At 34.8% G+C, this 18025-nt stretch overlaps 2 protein-coding genes and 2 pseudogenes across 7 annotated transcripts; 2 read left to right on the forward strand and 2 right to left on the reverse strand.

Moving 5' to 3' along the window:
- Positions 1-742: 742 nt before the first annotated feature.
- LOC105156751 (cytochrome P450 85A-like) lies at positions 743-4261 on the reverse strand (annotated as a pseudogene). The gene is made up of 8 exons (XR_016062858.1): positions 4009-4261; positions 2446-3003; positions 2105-2353; positions 1901-1987; positions 1734-1812; positions 1509-1618; positions 1266-1390; positions 743-981 (listed from the first exon to the last, which is right to left on the reverse strand). The product of XR_016062858.1 is annotated as a cytochrome P450 85A-like (transcript).
- Positions 4262-5437: 1176 nt separating this feature from the next.
- LOC105156479 (cytochrome b5) lies at positions 5438-7886 on the forward strand. Its single transcript, XM_011072615.3, has 3 exons — positions 5438-5639; positions 7174-7240; positions 7405-7886. The coding sequence occupies exons 1-3, from the start codon at positions 5553-5555 to the stop codon at positions 7656-7658; spliced, it is 408 nt and encodes a 135-aa protein (XP_011070917.1). The 5' UTR covers positions 5438-5552; the 3' UTR covers positions 7659-7886.
- A 628-nt stretch (positions 7887-8514) lies between these two features.
- On the forward strand, positions 8515-11315 carry LOC105156482 (uncharacterized; annotated as a pseudogene). Its single transcript, XR_016062855.1, has 2 exons — positions 8515-8980; positions 10797-11315. The product of XR_016062855.1 is annotated as an uncharacterized LOC105156482 (transcript).
- A 261-nt stretch (positions 11316-11576) lies between these two features.
- On the reverse strand, positions 11577-14994 carry LOC105156481 (putative 6-phosphogluconolactonase 2). Of its 4 annotated transcripts, none has more exons than XM_011072616.3 (4): positions 14857-14994; positions 14042-14246; positions 13814-13949; positions 11577-12186 (listed from the first exon to the last, which is right to left on the reverse strand). In XM_011072616.3, the coding sequence occupies exons 2-4, from the start codon at positions 14212-14214 to the stop codon at positions 11713-11715; spliced, it is 783 nt and encodes a 260-aa protein (XP_011070918.1). In that variant the 5' UTR covers positions 14215-14246; positions 14857-14994; the 3' UTR covers positions 11577-11712. The 4 variants fall into 4 exon arrangements, with proteins under 4 accessions (XP_011070918.1, XP_011070919.1, XP_011070920.1 ...); XM_011072617.3 differs by having other exon boundaries at positions 14788-14967; XM_011072618.3 differs by lacking the exon at positions 14857-14994 and adding an exon at positions 14675-14816.
- Positions 14995-18025: the final 3031 nt, after the last annotated feature.

Raw genomic sequence — 18025 nt, forward strand, 5'->3', positions numbered from 1 at the left:
AGTCTTGATTGTAATTTGTAAACCACACGCCGTCACGTGCAATCCGATACTCTTAACCTATTAATAATTCCTTGTCATGACACATCATTTCTCTATACTTATAATAATGAATGATAATTTATATTTTAAAATATATTATAAATAATATATATAAATACATCATAATTTTTATAAAACAAAATAATTTAGATGTATTACCAACATAAACAAAAAGATTATGTTGCAGGTCATAAATCGTCGTTTATGAAATGTCTTTCTTTTTATATTAGTATAAATATTAAGTATAATTAGAGTGATTATTTAATTTGATGTCAGAATTAGACCAAACAAGACGTACATTTACGAAAGAAAAATTTTGTGTGTAGGATTTGATAGACTTCTTAAGGTATTAATGTTTAATATTTTTTATTTCTAATAATTTAAATTTTTAGACTGATGATACTTTGTAAATTATTTATAAAATAGAATAAAATCAAATCAAATTAACACTTGAACTAGACCAGAATGTGGAGGGACGACATGCTCTGCAAATGGGCCCTCACGCCGGCCTTTAACCTTTCTATCCGTCCTTTGAATTAGCTCGCGCCCACGCATTATTAATTCTAATTTAATCATATCTTAAATATATACTTCTACAATTCAAATAAAATGATCAATCACATTTTTATTTTCTTTTTCTGAGAATACCATGATTACTATCTCTTTTTCAAATGATTCCAAAATAGTTGTCCACTCCCACAGTTGGATGTATATTCATAAATCATGAGTATGTTTAACGATTTCTTACACGGAAATGAGAACATACAAGAAAAGTTGTTATACTAAGAAAGAAGTCATAGAGAGCATCAGAGTCGCGTTTTCAGTTCGATCCATGCATGAAACTGTGATATGTACTAAATCTTCATCACGTTGACGTGATATCCGTTGGGTGCCTTCACTCTTGGGAATTCTAACATCTTCTCTCCTCCAATTTCTTCCCATCTGCAATACAAATCAGCGCTAAGAATCATTCTCTTAGTCACAGAAATTCTGACCTAATTCAGGTTCCAAAGAATCAAATCTATCACAAAACAAGTGTAATATATTGTTATATGATTGGTCTTTTTTCTTGAGTTGTGCACCAATCATAGACAAATATATTAAACTTGTCATGTAATTGTTTAGTTCTGGTCAAACCTGATTTTAGGTTAGAATTTTCCGTCTCCCTCTGTTAAGTGCCTGCAAAATGGTAAGGCATTTTTTTTTGTACAATGTTGGTTACTTACCTGTATGTAGTTACTAAGTAGTGAAGGAACGTAGCAACCTTAACTATTCCGAGTTCCTTTCCAGGACACAACCGGCTTCCTCCTCCAAACAACAGAACATAGTTGTTTGACTCTAACTTCTCATCCTACAACATTCCAATATGTAGTCGTCAGTGTGTACTGTCATCTTACACTAAACGAAAACAAGGGACTTGAACATTTTTGCTATTAAAGCGGACGATACTGAAGTGCGTAACTAATTACCTGCAGCCATCTCCATGGATTAAACTTTAGGGGTTCAGGATAGAGGAGCGGATCGTAGTTGATTTCCCTCAGGTAGACATAGATTCGCCATCCTTTAGGGACTGTAAATCCTGATTAAAGAATTGGAAGAGAGTATGAAAATGGAACCTAGGAAGTGACAAAAGTCTCTAGGAAAGAAAAGACACAAATTAAGACAATGGAATAGTTTGTTTCTCATGATCATACCGTTCAATTGCACATCTTGTGTTGTCTTCCTTAGCACCCCGTTGATAACAGTAGCCAGTCTCAAAGTTTCAAACACAACCTGTCAGAATACCAATAGCACTTACGATGCAGCAACATTGTTTTTGCCAAAATTAGTACGTCTTAAGGTGTGTTAGCAACTGGCTTACAGCACGAGTGAACCTCATGGACTTAATGTCGTTCCAATCGATCGGCTCTTCTGCTGCTTTCCTCTTTCGTATGGCAAAATGCTCGTCCTGACAGAAACACAACACAAATTAGTAAAAGATATTACATCGATAAGCACTAGTTGTGAGTTTAATGAAAATGTTGGGAAAAAGAAAACTATATGGTCTTGATGTAGTAGTACGTACCCTGAGTTCTTGCAGAGCTTCTTGATGATCATGGAGATACTTTACAGCCATCATCGAAGTTGTCGACATCGTTTCATATCCCGAATACAATATCGTGATTATCTGATCAATAATATCCTCATCAGTCAGCCCGTACCTCGTCGTCCCGTCTCTTAACAAATGCGCTAGCATGTCATCATAGGTTCCTGCAGTAGCCCCACGTCTCTTCTCCATCAATTCTGTCAAAGTCTTGACCACATCTGCCCTGCTCTGTACACACACAACTCACCAATTCTTAAACAACAAATTTCTTGCATGCATAGTACATACGAGGAATCAACCAATACGTCACCACACCTTACCTTAAATCCCAGGTGATAGTTTGTCCCTGGAAGGTTGACAGGAAGAGACAGCGTCCCTATTAGAAACTTATCAAACTCGCACTTAAAACTATCGTAAATTGAACTTGATTCAACTTCCGCAATCTGCTTGAAAGCCATAGCGAACGCCATCTGGACAACATAGGTGACTAAAATCATTATAAAGAAATCAGACTCAGTCACGCTTCTGCAGACGAGACCAAACTGTTGGTACTTACCTCCTTGGTCTTTTGTTGAATGTCGATAGTCTTACCATCCCAGTTGGAGAGGAACAGCCTCATGTGCTTATCAAGACGCGGCAACAGCCGGTCCTTGACCACTGGGGTTCCGACAAGGGACAGCAGATTGTTCCTTATGTATCTGTGTGTAGAGCCATGGACAGCAGCAATATTCCGGCTTCCTAAGATATCCACCATCGACTGTGGGTATCCGGGCACCAGCCCTTTTGCTTCATTCAACAGGATAAATCTATTGAGCTCCGCATCCGTCGAGACAACCATCGGACTTCCGAGTATATGGGACTTGAAAACGCTTCCATACCTGTTCATCCATGCATAATTTGAACCAACACTCAATTATTTCATATGAAATATATATATATATATATATGTAATTGTCATTTATCAAATTCAGTGTTTTTTTCTAGAGATTAGTACTTTTTCGTTTAAGGTGTGGTATAATGTAATTATATAAAGCTGTTCAATTATATATATTTTTGGAAAGTAATTCACTTCGCAACCTGTACGTACGGATTGAATTTTCTATTTTATATTCTATTTGAAATATATACATTGTTACGTGAATAAAGGTTTGAATTAAATAGAATAAAGTAACATTCGTAAAGATGATGTGTATATATTTATTAACATATAAGATGTAATAAGAATTTAGAATAGAAAATTCCGATAAAATACAACTCCTGACTACCCCATTTCTAGTTTTCAAGCAATTTTTTCTTTACTTAAACAATTGAAGTACACTCAGGTTCTCCGCGTAATTTAAATTTTTTTATATTTATTTAATTAAATAAAATAAGCCGAAAAATAAAATTAATAACTGATTGAAACTAATAAAATGAATTAACTTTAAACGTGTATGAATATAAATCATTGGTTGAATTAATTAATAACAAAATATGGTCATTTTTGGAGGAAATATGTGTATGGAGGGGTATTTTAGGTATTTCTCAATGATGATAATTATTATAAGGACCTTCTCTTAATAAATAGTATAAATAAACAGACAAACTAACACCAAGAGAAGAACTGATTTTAAAATTTTAAAATTAACACAAGGGAAAAGATGAGAAAATAGAATGATACCACACCGTTACATAATGACCTCATATGCAAGAACAAGGACATATATTTAGTACCATCAAATTCACGTCCCCCTATTAAAAGTGTAACAACATGCAATCCTTACCAATGAACCACAATGATTTGTTGCGAAAATTAAGAATGAAAGACGATTCGATTTACTATGATTAATTAAGAAGAACAAGATTAGTTAAGAGAATATAGATATACATATAATGAAACAGACCTTGCTTTTTGGTTTCTCATGAACTGAGGCCCTAGCTTCAAGAACTCATTAGTCTCACCAAAAAAAGGCCACCCCATGGTTCCCGGGGGCACCCCTCTTCTGCTGTATCTAAACTCATTCCATTTCAACACAAAGAAGCAGAAGAGAAGGCCCAAAGCCAGACATGAAACCACCATATCCAAACCCTCCATTGATACCATCCCAAGACAACCTTGGAGACTAATTATCTATCTCTGTGTGTGTTTGTGTAGTCTATGAGTGATGAGAAGTGGTGTGTAATAATCTTAATTAACCATATATGCACCCCTCCAGACATATATAGGCTCTTTTTTTCTAGTCTGAGGAACAATGAATTATGTGCCTATCCAATGAAAATGGGATTATATCAATAAATGCAATCTTAGGAAAGTATTTAAGAGAAAATTAGAATATGGTTGATTAAGATTCTTGTGGTTTTTGGTTAATGTCATTCCTGGTCCAGATTTTGTTTCCTTAAACTTTTTGTTAGAGATTAATGGAGGCAAATGCTTTCCTATCTGTCTTTTAATTTTGTTTTACTGAATTAATTGTCAAGAATCAATTCAGTTTATTATTTACTATATTCGGAAATCATCATAACATGTAATTAATTTTTGTGATATTTATGATATGAATTTTGGATTATTCCCTATATATATATAGATTGTCCATTACAGCAATTTAATTACCATTATAAATAGATGAACATTGTCATTAATTTCAAATCAAAGACATTGGTCTGATGTAGTGTGCATTATTACAATATAAAATATCGATAACTCAGTCTTAATTATAAACAATCAGCATATTAAGAATAATGGATGATTAATCATCACTATATCCCAAGTAGAAAAAATAAATAAATCATATTCTGGCAATTAATGTCGATTGATAGACTATACATTATTAGGTTATATAAGCAAAATAATACACCCAAATAAAATTAATTCTATTTTATTTAAGCTTATTGTTAATTGAAATAACATAATGGTATTTGTTTTTGCATGTATATATAATCATCGTTATCGATATAACTTATCATATAAAACGTCAATTTTTAATTTAATTTGAGTAAAATATACTAGTAATTAATTAACTAAAAAAACTACCAAATAATTTTGCGTGTGATTTTATAAGAAAATGATATATTTTAATATTTCAAAACGATTATAAAGTTTAACAAAATAAAAGGAGTATTAAAAATTAATGTGGAGCGAAGTAAAGATATATTACCTGTTTTGATAAGGTTCAGACATCACCTGATTCATAGTAATATTTCTTTGGTCATAATTTGGATAAGCCCAGACCATCTCATTAATATCAAAGCCCAAACTTATATTGTCAAGTGGCTGTTGAGCCGAGTTCGGGCCCGCTAGCTAGAAGAAAGGACCCTTTCTCACGAAAGCTAAGCCCTCCAAAGACCAATCGCAGACAGTTTACAGAGAAAGAAATTGACAAATTGACACACTCTCTCTCTCACACACACGCGCGCGCGCTCGCCCGGAGGATAGCAGAGGCCAGACAATATGCCAACGCTAACAAAGATTTATACAATGGAAGAAGCATCTGAACACAACACCAAAGACGATTGTTGGGTTGTAATCGACGGCAAGGTAAAGTACTTTTTTTTTTTTTTTCTTTTTCTACTTGTGTTGTCGTCTGAAGTTAAATAATTTAGCCTGTAGTTTAACAGTTGGTGATTGTTTAGCGACATTTTGGATTAATATAGTTAGTTTTATGATCTACTTTGGGTCTTGGTATTTTATTCCTGAGATACTTGGATTTGGATAAATGGGTCAAGTCTTCTATGATTTTCAGTTGATGTTTTGCTCTTCAAAATTGTGTTTTCAGCTGGGATTGTGATTGTTATGTTCACTGTACAGAACAAATTACAGTGAGGTTCTATTTGGTGGGGGAGTTGGTATTGGTTTCAGGTATTAATATTGGAGGGATCTTGATTCTGAAGTTTCTGTTTGTTGGAGCAAATATTTATCTTCATTGCTTGCTGCTAAATTTGCTGTTAAATTGCTTAAGGGAAAAGAGCAATTTGTGTAATAATGCTACTTATGCATTTGGGTATCTTTTTTATATATAACCAAATCAAGTCTTGTAAGTATTTCTGTTCCTGCAGTTGCTGTTGTTACCGTTCTTTTCTGTGTGTAGCCTATTAATGTGGGAAGGCTTAAGCTTAGTCGTTGTCGGTGTTTGTTTTTCATTATCTGAAAAGCAGCCAAAAATGTTCTCAATGTTTGCCATCTCTTTACAAAACATAAAGTTCAGTGAGTTGTCACTTATCTTAATTTATGTTGCACTAACACAAAACAAAATATTGAACATATTAAAAACTCTCAGACGCACACATATTCTTACCTCTCTGTCTCCTGGAAAGTAGAAACAAAGAGAAACATCTTAAATGAGAGTTTGCAAATGGGATTGGTGGTTCTACTATGTAGGCATTGAATTGATGTATCTCATTTAATGATTGAACAATTATTCTCATTTTTACTTTTCTGTAGTTGCCTCTGTTAGATTAGGACTGTTTGTATCTCATATGCCTTTGAGTCTCTATGGTTTAATTTCTGAATCGCTATTATGAGTATCTACACTATTATTGAGTGTAAGGGTGTTATAATTTCTAACTTTGGTTAGCAAAACGTGTGTTAACTAAAATGCCCTCAGATATTGTTTTTTAAATAACCTTCTCTTTAATCATTTGGTTTTGTCAATAAATTCCTACTCATGCACATTTAAAATTAAAATATTTTAATTGTTTTGATAAAATTATTTGATTTGTCTTTCTTCTATTTCATTGAGTTAAACAAATATGATAAAAACTGTTCAATTACATATGTAATATATAATATGTATACGTGCACACACATCAAATGCATGCCGATTCCTAGTCTTCATAAGTTCTCTTGGAATGTGGAGAATTAGTTGACAACTAGGAGATCAATCTTAATCATAATATAAGTCATCTTGTGTCCCGGAACACAACCAAAAATGGATAGATGGTTGAGATAATGGCATCAATATCTTTATGTTTGTGAACCATTAGACCACGAATTCTTTTTTACTCTTCATATCTTACCTTTGTTTCTGCTTTATCTATTAGTAGATATTGACCCCTGGCTTCTGAATTACCAGGTGTATGATGTGTCATCATATTTGGACGAACATCCTGGTGGAGATGATGTTTTACTTAGGGCTACTGGTACGAGTTTGTTATATACTTACATACATGCTTTAAATTGGGCTGTTTCATTCTTTGGAGCAAGAAAAGAAGTGACCCCCAAAGTTTTCAATTTCGAAGTACTAACATAGGCAGCCTGTGGAACAATAATAACTGGTTTTTCCATCTTTTTTCTTATTTTGAAGGAAAAGATGCTACTGATGAATTCGAAGATGCTGGGCATAGCAAAACTGCAAGGGAGCTTATGGAGCAATACTGCATCGGGGAACTTGATCAAACGCCGCCTCCTATTCCAGAGCTGGAGATTGTATCCAAGAAGCAAGATCTTAAGGGCCTTCCACAGAAAGTTTTGAACTTCAGTAAGCAATACTGGGTTGTACCGGTAACTGTCGTCGGGTTATCGGTGGTTGTTGGCTTCTTGTACTTGAGGAAGAAGTAGAAGATGTCAAATCTCCTCATGGCCACTCAGACGGAGTTCTAATTTATGAATATTTTTGTACCATTGGGTTTATTGTAGGAAACTCTCCTGGCCCCCTAATGCTCAAAATCCGGACAGAAACCAAATTTTGTTTTTGGTCATTTACAGAAATTGTTTGCTCAATGAGTTTAATTTAAACATTGTGTTGCCAGTGATTATGGTGCAGCCATTGCTTCCATTGAGCTTTAACTGAAAGTGCAATTGAACTGTTTGCATTCTGTATTTCCACAACATGTCAAGAAACTACGACTGCATCATTTTGAGTAATTACGAGCAATCTTGTTAATTTTTCTCTAATTAAATGTGAATATCAACTTGATTTTGTTAACGTGGATGGGAATTTATTTTATTTGTACTTTTATACCATGGTCACTTCATCGTATCCACTTATATGCATTTCAAATCTGTACTCAAGTGTTGAATTTTTTACTTAAATGTCATTGTAATAGACTTCACTAAAATTGTAGAGCTCGTCATTTTATGTGTATGTCATATACGACTGTGACTAACTTACAACACTGATTGTTAGTAAATGTGGTGCTTAATTTATTGTATGTTAACAGGGTTATCTGCATATCATGACCAAATTAGAGAATGTGTTATTACAAAAAAAAAATAAAAACATTTAATGACGGCTACATATTTTTAATTGGGATAGCTGTAACCGGTTATTCTAACTTTTTTTTTTTCATTAAGAAAATCGTGATGAGGATTGAGAACATTTATATTCAATTGGTTAATTTAGTGAAAAAAAGAAAAGAAAATATCATTGTGCATTAAAAGAAAATAAAAATGATAATTTTATAAGGAAAAGAAAAAAGGAGTTAATTTTGAGGAGTAATTTGAAAACTCCCCCAAAGCTTAGGGGGTACGTCTGAGACTAAACCGGAAAGCTCTAGAGAATAGCCGCTCTCAAGTTAGCCACCGCCGCCGACGGATCACACACACAAAACACACTGATTTGAGTTGATAATACAAGAATGAAGGAGGGAGTGCAGAAGAACAAGCTGTATGTAGGGGGATTGGCGGAGGAAGTAAACGAGTACATACTCCACGCTGCATTTATCCCTTTCGGAGACATTAAGGATGTGAAGACACCATTGGACCAGGCTACATAGAAGCACCGCTCTTTCGGCTTCGTCACCTTCCTCGAAAGGGAAGACGCCGCGGCCGCCATGGACAACATGGATGGCGCTGAGCTTTACGGCCGCGTGCTCACGGTTAACTACGCGCTGCCGTAGCGCATCAAGCGCCGGAGGAACAAGGCTGGGCCGCCCAACCTAGTAAGTGTATACTTCAATCCTTTTTTGGTTAATATCTGTATTGGAAACTTCAAGGCGTATATGATTGACCATTGGTTGCTTGGACGCCTTCGGAGCTGTCGAATATAATTTCTTATTTGCAGCTGGATATTTGTAGTAGATTTGGTGTGGAGTTTTTTGGGTATTCTATTGCTGATGCAACTCACTACGATGTGATAATTTGTCGGTAAAAGTTAGTTTTTTTCTGGTAATTCTATTGTCGAGCTCTAGATAACAAGGCGCTTTTGGTAAATGAATTTGGTGAGCCAGTATCATCATACATTGTGAACAAGAATACAACTTGCTTGGTCTATGGTGTTTTGATTTGATTGTATTTGGGTTCTTCAGGTATTTTTGGTTTTGCCTTGATATATGAACTAGAGTCTCTATTATTTGAGCTTGAAATTTAGAGATTGGCCTGTGATTTTGGGATGTACTGAAATGGGAAGTTATAAACACCTAGCTGAAGTACAGTGCTTTCGGTTGTGATGGGCTAATAGGGGTTCAATCCATTTGATATTCGTTTCTTTATATTACAAGTAGGTTTTGAATGATTTTTCCAAAGCTAATTTTGGACTTCTGCATCGTATGATCATAATGTTCCTGTTGTGGTTTATTATTCTTTCTGTTGCATTTGTTGAATAGCAAATTTGAGTTGATTAATATGTAGCTTCAGTGCCATATTTTTGCTGTAAACTTTTCACAGAGTAACATGATGGTGTAATTTTCCTTTATAGTTCAAAATAGATTGTTCATCCCCTACTAGTTGTTAAGAACTGAAGGAAAAGAAAAGGACAGAGGAATAGGAAAATTAGTTATCAGAGGTAATGCTAGATTCTTTGTGTTGTGTGAGTAGAATGTGGCATGGACTTATTTAGCATTTCAATGAACAGATTGAAATTGCACATCCGGCTGCAGATGTCTCAATATTAATATTTATATACATCATGTGTTTAGTCACTTAAATTTGTATAGTGGTAGTAGCACCTGTCTGAAACAGGACAGAGTAGAACATAAGCAGAAACATGCATAGAATAATATTTTTTATTTTCTTTCCTCTCTGTGTCTTATGGTTCAATTTTATTGTTTCAAACTTTCAACATTTCTTTGGCTTCCTTTACTTCAGGCCCTGGCTTGTGGTTTTCATGCTACCCTTTTCCTTTTGAGCATTCAGCCATGTGCATTATGATTGGGCTCTTGATTTGGAAGAACTTTTTGGTATCTAGAAGATGTGGCCGAAGCTTGTTGAGGTTCCTGACTTTCCCTAATGACAATTTCCATGCTTCCGAATACTATAGTACTTATGGGGTCATTGCTGGTCTAGTGGCATCCTGGAAATTCTGAGCGTATCAATAAGAATAAAGAACAGGAATTAGTTAGTTTGCATGTCTTGAGATGTGACTGGCTTCTGTGATTGTGTGTGCATGCTGGAAGGGGCGATGAGTGGTGGTCTCAACTTCACAGAAATTAGACAAATGGTCCTTTCTGCTCCATTTACTGCACTATGTACAGACTACCTTAGAAACCTTTGCATTAACGAACTGATTTATACCCTTCTCTGTGTGGTGAATAGCTGTACTAGCCGCTTGATATGTTCATTTTGTGAAGAAGGCAGTTAGCACTCCATTCAATGTTGGCTTGGTCAGTGAGTTTTACTTTCTTGAATTAATGTTTTGGATATTAGCACCTTGCACTACATTCCAACCACCGCTGAGCTGATTATTTTGCTCATCAATATTTATTTGAAATGAGAAGCCAATTTGTGATAAATGCTAACCTATATGTTAAAATATTTCAGTTTGGGCGGATGCTGACACCTGGTTCAAAAGACAGCAGCAGGAACAGGAAATGCAGCAGCTTCAAGCTGAGCAGCGGGAGGCAATGCAGGCAGCTGAAGATTTGCATAGGAAAAAAATGGCTGAGGAACGAGAAGGCAAAAAAGGAGGCCATGTTAAGGACGAACCAATGGCAAAGGCTGAAGCAGTGGTTTTGAAGCAAAATGCTGGTGCCTAGTTTGGAGTTGGTAGGTGATGTGGCTGCATAAATTGGGATGGCTTGGAATGACACAATGCAGCAAACTCAGCCTAAGTGTTTTATTTGGCAACTTCTGAGGGCTGGTGTTGGTCGAAGAAGTGCGAGGATATCATACCATTGTGCAGCGAATCAGTCCCCATTATGTGCGAGAATTTGTCCACCTTGTGCATATGGAGAATCACCAGCCTATAATACTATTTCACTCTTTTAGCATTTGTTCTAACAACAGCTTGTAATTGCCAGGAATGACATAAGATGTTAAATGGTATTGGGCTGCATGCAACTGGTTGGCACAGATAGGTATTAGGTGCGGAAATATCAGAAACGGTAAATGATTCAACTAAGCTGGCAGAAGTTAACAGTATGATCAGATTTGGTTGCAAAAGTTAAAAACAGAGTTGATTGCAAAAGAAAGAATGCACAATCTGTAAACACCCCCTTTTAACGTTTTATCTTATCTTTCCTCAGGTCCCAGTCCCCTAGTTATATTACTCCGATCCCTCCAATGAACAGAGAAGGCAAATTGAGAAGAAAGGCTCAAGCATGAGAGAATGTTCTTTTCTTGTACTTTTTGGAAATAGAAATTCAGGGAAAGCAAAAAGCCTTCACGGGACAGGTGAAAACAGGCAAAGCTTCCACGTTCGACACTACATAAAACAGTAGGCATCCTCAATAAATGCTCAACTCTTATGTCCAATTTTTGAGGCAGCTCCTTGATCCATAAACCACGCCAATTTGCCATTGATTGGCTGGACCATCCTTGCAGGCAATTCTGAATAGAATTCATCGAACACCAAGTGCACAATGTCTGCTTTGCTCCTACCAGTGGCGACTACAACAACATTGGAAGCAGAATTTATGACGGGCAAAGTAAATGTGATTCTCTCAGGTGGGGGCTTGGGTGAATCTGTTATAAAAGTGACCCATTGCTCTTTCTCTTTAAGCACAGGGTGATTAGGAAATAGAGAACCAACATCACCATCTGGGCCCATTTCAAGGAGGACTAGGTCAAATCTCGGACAGTCGTTAATTTCGGACACATTGATCACACGGGTCCTAACTAGCTGTCTGATGACAAACTCGTAGTCCTCCGCGGCTTTTTCTGCAGTCACTGAGTCGTTGATGGAATGCACGTGGCTATGAACAATAGGCACCTGAAACGGTCACCAAGTGTATAATTCAGATGTCCAGATATGGAAAATAAAGAGTAGCACCATCAACAAGAAGTATTAGTTTCTTCCCAAATACAGAGATAAGTAACTGAGCTTTCAGAATCTCAACTTCGCCTCTCCTTAATGGCCAAGAGAAATATATCAAACTTTTGCAGAGTCTCAAAGGAACAACAAAAGACCACAAGTCATACGTATTGAATTTTGACAGGAACCACAAACTATAATGCTATTAAAAGAATTTGAACATCAGCTATTGGAAGCATGATTTCTCCCATATGCAATAAAACCACCCTCAACGTCTTAGTTCTTTGTTAATTTGTCATTCAAAGCATTAGACTTGTCTGCAGCAGGGCACTGGAACATTCAAGTAGTCCCAGATTTACCTTTCTCAACAAGCTTTCTACAATTATAAGTACTAGACAACCTCCATAACTTCTGTACTCCCTGGAGATGTTAAATAGAACAGGGAGATCTGGTTTCCTCTAAAAAAGAATCAGTATCTGTGTTAACCTATCTGTGTTAAAGACAATAAGCATAGGGTCAATGGACTCACTTCCATCTTCACAGTATACAAACAAACCAAACCACTCTTAGCACAAACTTTTGGGTAGGTTTCTAAACGAATATTATTGATCATGGAAAATGCATTGGATATGGGCTTCTGTTAAAATCTTTACTAGAACACCATCCAGAGGTCTGCTATAGGTCTAAGAAACTTGCGTTAGTCCCCTTCCTTTTCTTAGCAAACACTAGAAGTAACTGGTTCTTAAACCCTCGTTTAAGAATGCAAATTCCACTACCACCATTTATGTCTAATAATGACTGATTAAGTTCTCAATAAGGATTTATGTTTTGTGATGAACTTTGCTAACAAAGGAAATATCTGGCTTCAGTTATTACTGATTAGAGATGTACATTGCATTACAAAGGGGAAGGTCCAAATAGATAACACCCGTCTCCTTACGTACTTTCACACCAAAAAAGAACAAAAAAACACAAGCTTACTCTCGTAACAATTAGTGTAACTTGATTAAAAATTGAAACACAAAACACCAGAAATCTCACAAGATTCTTGAGTTGAATATGTAATATAACTATCAAAATGGCCCACGTTTGGCTATCAGAATATTTGTAATAAAATGCTCCACCAGCTCAAAAATAGCAAGAGTCCTTTTAAATGATTCTTAGAGCTAATATATGAAGTTTAACATTCCAAAATGGGGGGAGCAAGGATCTTGTTCATCTCTGTGCAGATCTACCCATGCCCAGGAATGCCATATCCAAAAAGTCCTTGAATTTAATGACATTAAGATTAAGTCATTGAGGAAAACTATCATATGCAAGGCTAGTGGTTCTGAAATGTTATGATACTATACCAATGTTAATTGCATCTTACTTTCAGCTAAATTACTACCAAATCTCAAGAACAACAATAGGAATGGAAGTGTGCAGGATCCCAGCTACATATGAGTAAATGATATCCAAAACAGGAGAATTGCCACAAACTGACCAAAGACGACAACAATAATTATACAAAAGTCTTAAAACTTCATCGATTTTCCAACAATAGAAAATGAGCATGAGTCACCATATGAATTTGGAAATACACCTTGGACAAGAGACCATCCTTCACAAGCTTATAATTGCTATCAGCATGTGTTTTGGCAACCACTCGCTCGTCGGCCCAAAATATATACCACTTGGCCCAATCAACAGTCTTGTTGTAAGGGGCTTCACAGAGCTTTCTGCTTACCACCAAAAATTCAAAATCAGATCTCATCCTACAAAAGGGCAGCAATAAAGTAATGAACACTTGGATATAAATGCACTTATATACCCCATGAAGGAGATAAGTGAACCACCAGATAAAGCAATGGCAAAAACGCCCCGCTCTTTTATAGAAGCCTCTGATAATTCTGCAATATACTCAGCCAAATCGCTACGCATGTCATCAGCATTTTCAAGAATATGCATCTCTGTGTCGGCCGTTCTATCCACAAAAAGAGCCATACTTCTCGCAAAGGATTATACAACACAGCGCACTACATTCAGAAATACAAAAGGGCACATCATTCACTTCAAAGACACAAAAATATTGAAAAGATTGATCTTTTCCTATACCGAGAACCCACAATTACAATTGATCAAAAACAAGAAGGAACTGAAATTTCGCCTCTGGTCTATTGGTAAGTCAACTAAGAAGAACTCTGAGTAGCATTAGCGTAACTACTACAGTTTCACCATAGTGTGATCACACGCACAGGCCAAACAGCTCAAAGAGAAAAAATTTACAACCCAATTACAACATGGATTCACTATCCAACAAACAAATTACACATAAAACACAATTAACACGAAAGCAATCATGAGGATCAGAAAACAAAAGGATCAAGACGCAAATTACTAAAAATCAGCACATGCACCTCCAAATAAGTAAATTAAACAACATTTGAAGTCAAAGCCCACATACAAAAAACTTGTGTAGTCGGACATTCTTGCACGAAAAAGATCAGATTCTGAAGACCCACAGCAAGAAAACAAGAAAATTGCATTCTTGAAATCATATAAAAGTAATAAAAACACCTTAATTTTACTTAGTAATTTATCTCAAAATAGAACCCAGCAGAGAAGGGAGAGAGAGAGAGAACGCACAGAGGAAAGAGAAGAGAAAGATGGGTGTCAGAGAAGGAAGAAACTGAGTGAGGTGGAAGAATAAAAGAAGATGGGGATGAACTCTCTGAAGAAGAAGCCCTTCGTTTTTTTATATACTCACGTCATTCTTATTTCTTGTGCCTTATATCGACAATTTTTGGGAAGATTATTATCCTCCTTTAATTGAATTAAATTAATCATATTATAAATATTATATAATTTATTTTTTTATAAATTAATTAGACAATAAATATATATACGTGTTTATCATATAATTATATTACGTTCAATTAAACTCAATCAATTTGGAATTTCTTAAATTTCAACTGAAGAACCAAAGTAGGTTGATTACAAAAACACCCTTCCCAAAATAGAAAAAAAAATGGGTTAAAAAATGGACAAAATGCATAAAATCCCCATGTCTTTAAAAGGTTTGCAAAAAAAACTCTCTTGTTAATAGGCTAAAAGCCCCTTTATGTTTTGTAAAACTCAGTTCAATCGCCTCCTCTTCTTTAAATCCAACTAACGATGTTAATTTTTTAAAAAATAATCATTATACACTTACTTAATATATAATATTTCTTATTTTAGTTACCGTTGGATCTTCTTTTATGGTTAGATGCCATCAAAAACGAAAATTAAACACCGATTTTGACAATATGAGAGAAAATGTTTTTAGTGTGTGTGTTTGGTGAAAGGGAAAAAGGATGAACTGTGACAGTGTTGGTAGCTACATTAATAGGACTTGCCATAAATAAATAGCATCATTATAAGCTTCTCAAATCCATATCTTTATTCTTTTTCTTCTACATTCAAATAATAATAATAATAATAATAAATATGTTAGCAGATCCTAACTTCCATTATTACTCTGCTTATATATTCACAATTGTTCTTTTCATTTCACACTAATCATATATACGTACACTTCATATCTTTTTATTATTATAAATAAAATAATTTATGTACATGTTATACATAGGTTGCCTGAAGTTTAATAAGAAACATAATAATAAATTAATAACGGGATTTTGAATTGTCCCACCAACACCACATTCATGTAATACACAAAAGATACCAAGTACATGATTAATCATAATTAATTTAATATGTATATATATATTTTAAAAAATAAAATGATATTCTTACAATCAGACACTACTTTAATTTAATTAAATAAAACGAAATGAAATATATATGAGAAGAGCTATTTTGTGGGTATTACATTTATTGAGTGGGTAAGATTAAGAGTGAAACCAAACAGCAGTAGTTGGAATTTGAGAGGTTCACAATCTCCTACTCACTTGCACACTTTATATTCACTATATTTTAGTGCCAAATATTAATAAATTTCCTTCTCACTCACTTATCCCATTTCTATATATATATGTTTTAGATTAGGATAATATATATTCTCTTTCTTAATTACTTTAATTAATATTCCCCCCAAACATGCTAACTCTCCCTATCTATTATGCAAATCATAAATCTCTATCTTTGTAGGGAAGACCAATTGTTGTGTGGATGAAAGCGAAAATATGCGATTTCAATCCATGTAACATATACGGTATGCCTATTCCTATATTCATACAAAACCAAGTTTATGACAGCAGTGTTTGGATACAAGAGAGAGAGAGAGGGGGGGGGGGGGGGGGGTGGGAATCTAATCAAAGGCATGAATGTCGACGAATCAACAGTGGGGAACTGTATGGAATCACAACCCCACAACATATGATGATGAGTGATGAGAGATGAAGAGTTGTAATGACTGCTACCCCCCGTTTTCAGGAATCTTTCAATGTAATGGGACCTTATTCAATTGTTGTAAGGAAGGAAGCCTGAACCATCAACACCCGCTTCAACTTCAATACCTACTATCTAAACTTACAAATTTCACCCAAAAATACACCATACCGTATTAGCAACAATTTATAGAATATTATGCCTCAAAAGCTAATTAAGCGTATTAAAAAACACTACACGAAAATGGCTCGATAGCAACGAAAAAAAATTACAAGTGAAATTTTTGTAGCTGTTGAGTTATTTTCTTATAGTAAAAGTAATAAAATTTCATAAATGACTGCTCCTCCAAAGCTTACGATCGTTTATTTTTTTCGATAATAATACATGTACTTGATTCGTTCGAAAACACACTCTCAAACTATATTCAACTCTTATTTTCCGACATATTCTAAAATTTTAACATACAACATAAATAAAAATAAATAAATAGCACTTTCAAATTGATTCTATATTTCAACTACCCTCTTATGTCCATTCAACCAACTAGCTATAATTTCTTGACAAGACCCTTTCAACCAAAGCACTTCTTTTTCTCTATCTAACAAAGTCTTGGTATTTATGATTTTTTGGGAAAAAAAGGAATTAATTTAATATTCCAACTTCACTAAATTAATTACTTTCACCTATACATAATTATGAGGTGGAAAAGGTTTGCATTATTGCCTTCTTGTTGAGATGTAATTGGACAACCTTAGCTGCCATTGTTTTTCGTTCTTGGGATCATTAATACAAAAGCTTTTAATCAACACACACACACACACACACACACATATATATATATACACTTTTTCCCAGTAAGTTTGGACCATCAGTAGTTGGGAATCTTGAAATCATGCATTCAGGTTTTCACCTTTTTTTTTTCTTTAATTATTAGTTTTTTCTTCTACTACCCAAAAAAAAAAAAAAAGAAAAAGAAAAAAGAGAAACATACATCTTCTTAGCTGAAATATATAAAACACATCATGTGTGGTAGAAATTGAATTCTGATCATGCAATATAATGCACAAGTTGCAGACATTGTGGACCAGCAACACAAATTATTAATGATGACTTCACAAATTTAAGTTGCTTGTCCAAATTACTACAAGAAAATCCTATATATCTATCTATCCTTCTTTTAAGCTACCTACATTAATTAATAAAATATTTGCAAGGAAACACTCTAGTCTAGTGGATATTGAGTCCAAATTCTCATGCTCAAACTATGTTATTCTCATCTTAATAAATATCCTTTAATTCCATAATTCAAATCCGGGCTGTAATTTTAATCACAAAGAATGAGTTCTAGTAGTGATTGGGGTTATATTGTGCAAAACTCTTTAAAAGATGGAGTTTTTCCTCCAAAACTATGAAATTGCCAAACAAG

This window comes from Sesamum indicum, linkage group LG2 (assembly GCF_026168435.1).
Source record: "Sesamum indicum cultivar Baizhima isolate 11 linkage group LG2, ASM2616843v1, whole genome shotgun sequence".
Lineage (NCBI taxonomy): Eukaryota > Viridiplantae > Streptophyta > Magnoliopsida > Lamiales > Pedaliaceae > Sesamum > Sesamum indicum.

Excerpts from the sequence above, each read along its gene's own strand:
- LOC105156479 (XM_011072615.3), top strand. The coding sequence starts at position 5,553 with ATGCCAACGCTAACAAAGATTTATACAATGGAAGAAGCATCTGAACAC. Across the intron at positions 5,640-7,173 it reads GGGTTGTAATCGACGGCAAG|GTGTATGATGTGTCATCATA; the intron begins GTAAAGTACTTT and ends CTGAATTACCAG. Across the intron at positions 7,241-7,404 it reads TGTTTTACTTAGGGCTACTG|GAAAAGATGCTACTGATGAA; the intron begins GTACGAGTTTGT and ends CTTATTTTGAAG.
- LOC105156481 (XM_011072616.3), bottom strand. The coding sequence starts at position 14,214 with ATGGCTCTTTTTGTGGATAGAACGGCCGACACAGAGATGCATATTCTT. Across the intron at positions 13,950-14,041 it reads TCACTTATCTCCTTCATGGG|AAAGCTCTGTGAAGCCCCTT; the intron begins GTATATAAGTGC and ends GGTGGTAAGCAG. Across the intron at positions 12,187-13,813 it reads AGGATGGTCTCTTGTCCAAG|GTGCCTATTGTTCATAGCCA; the intron begins GTGTATTTCCAA and ends TGACCGTTTCAG.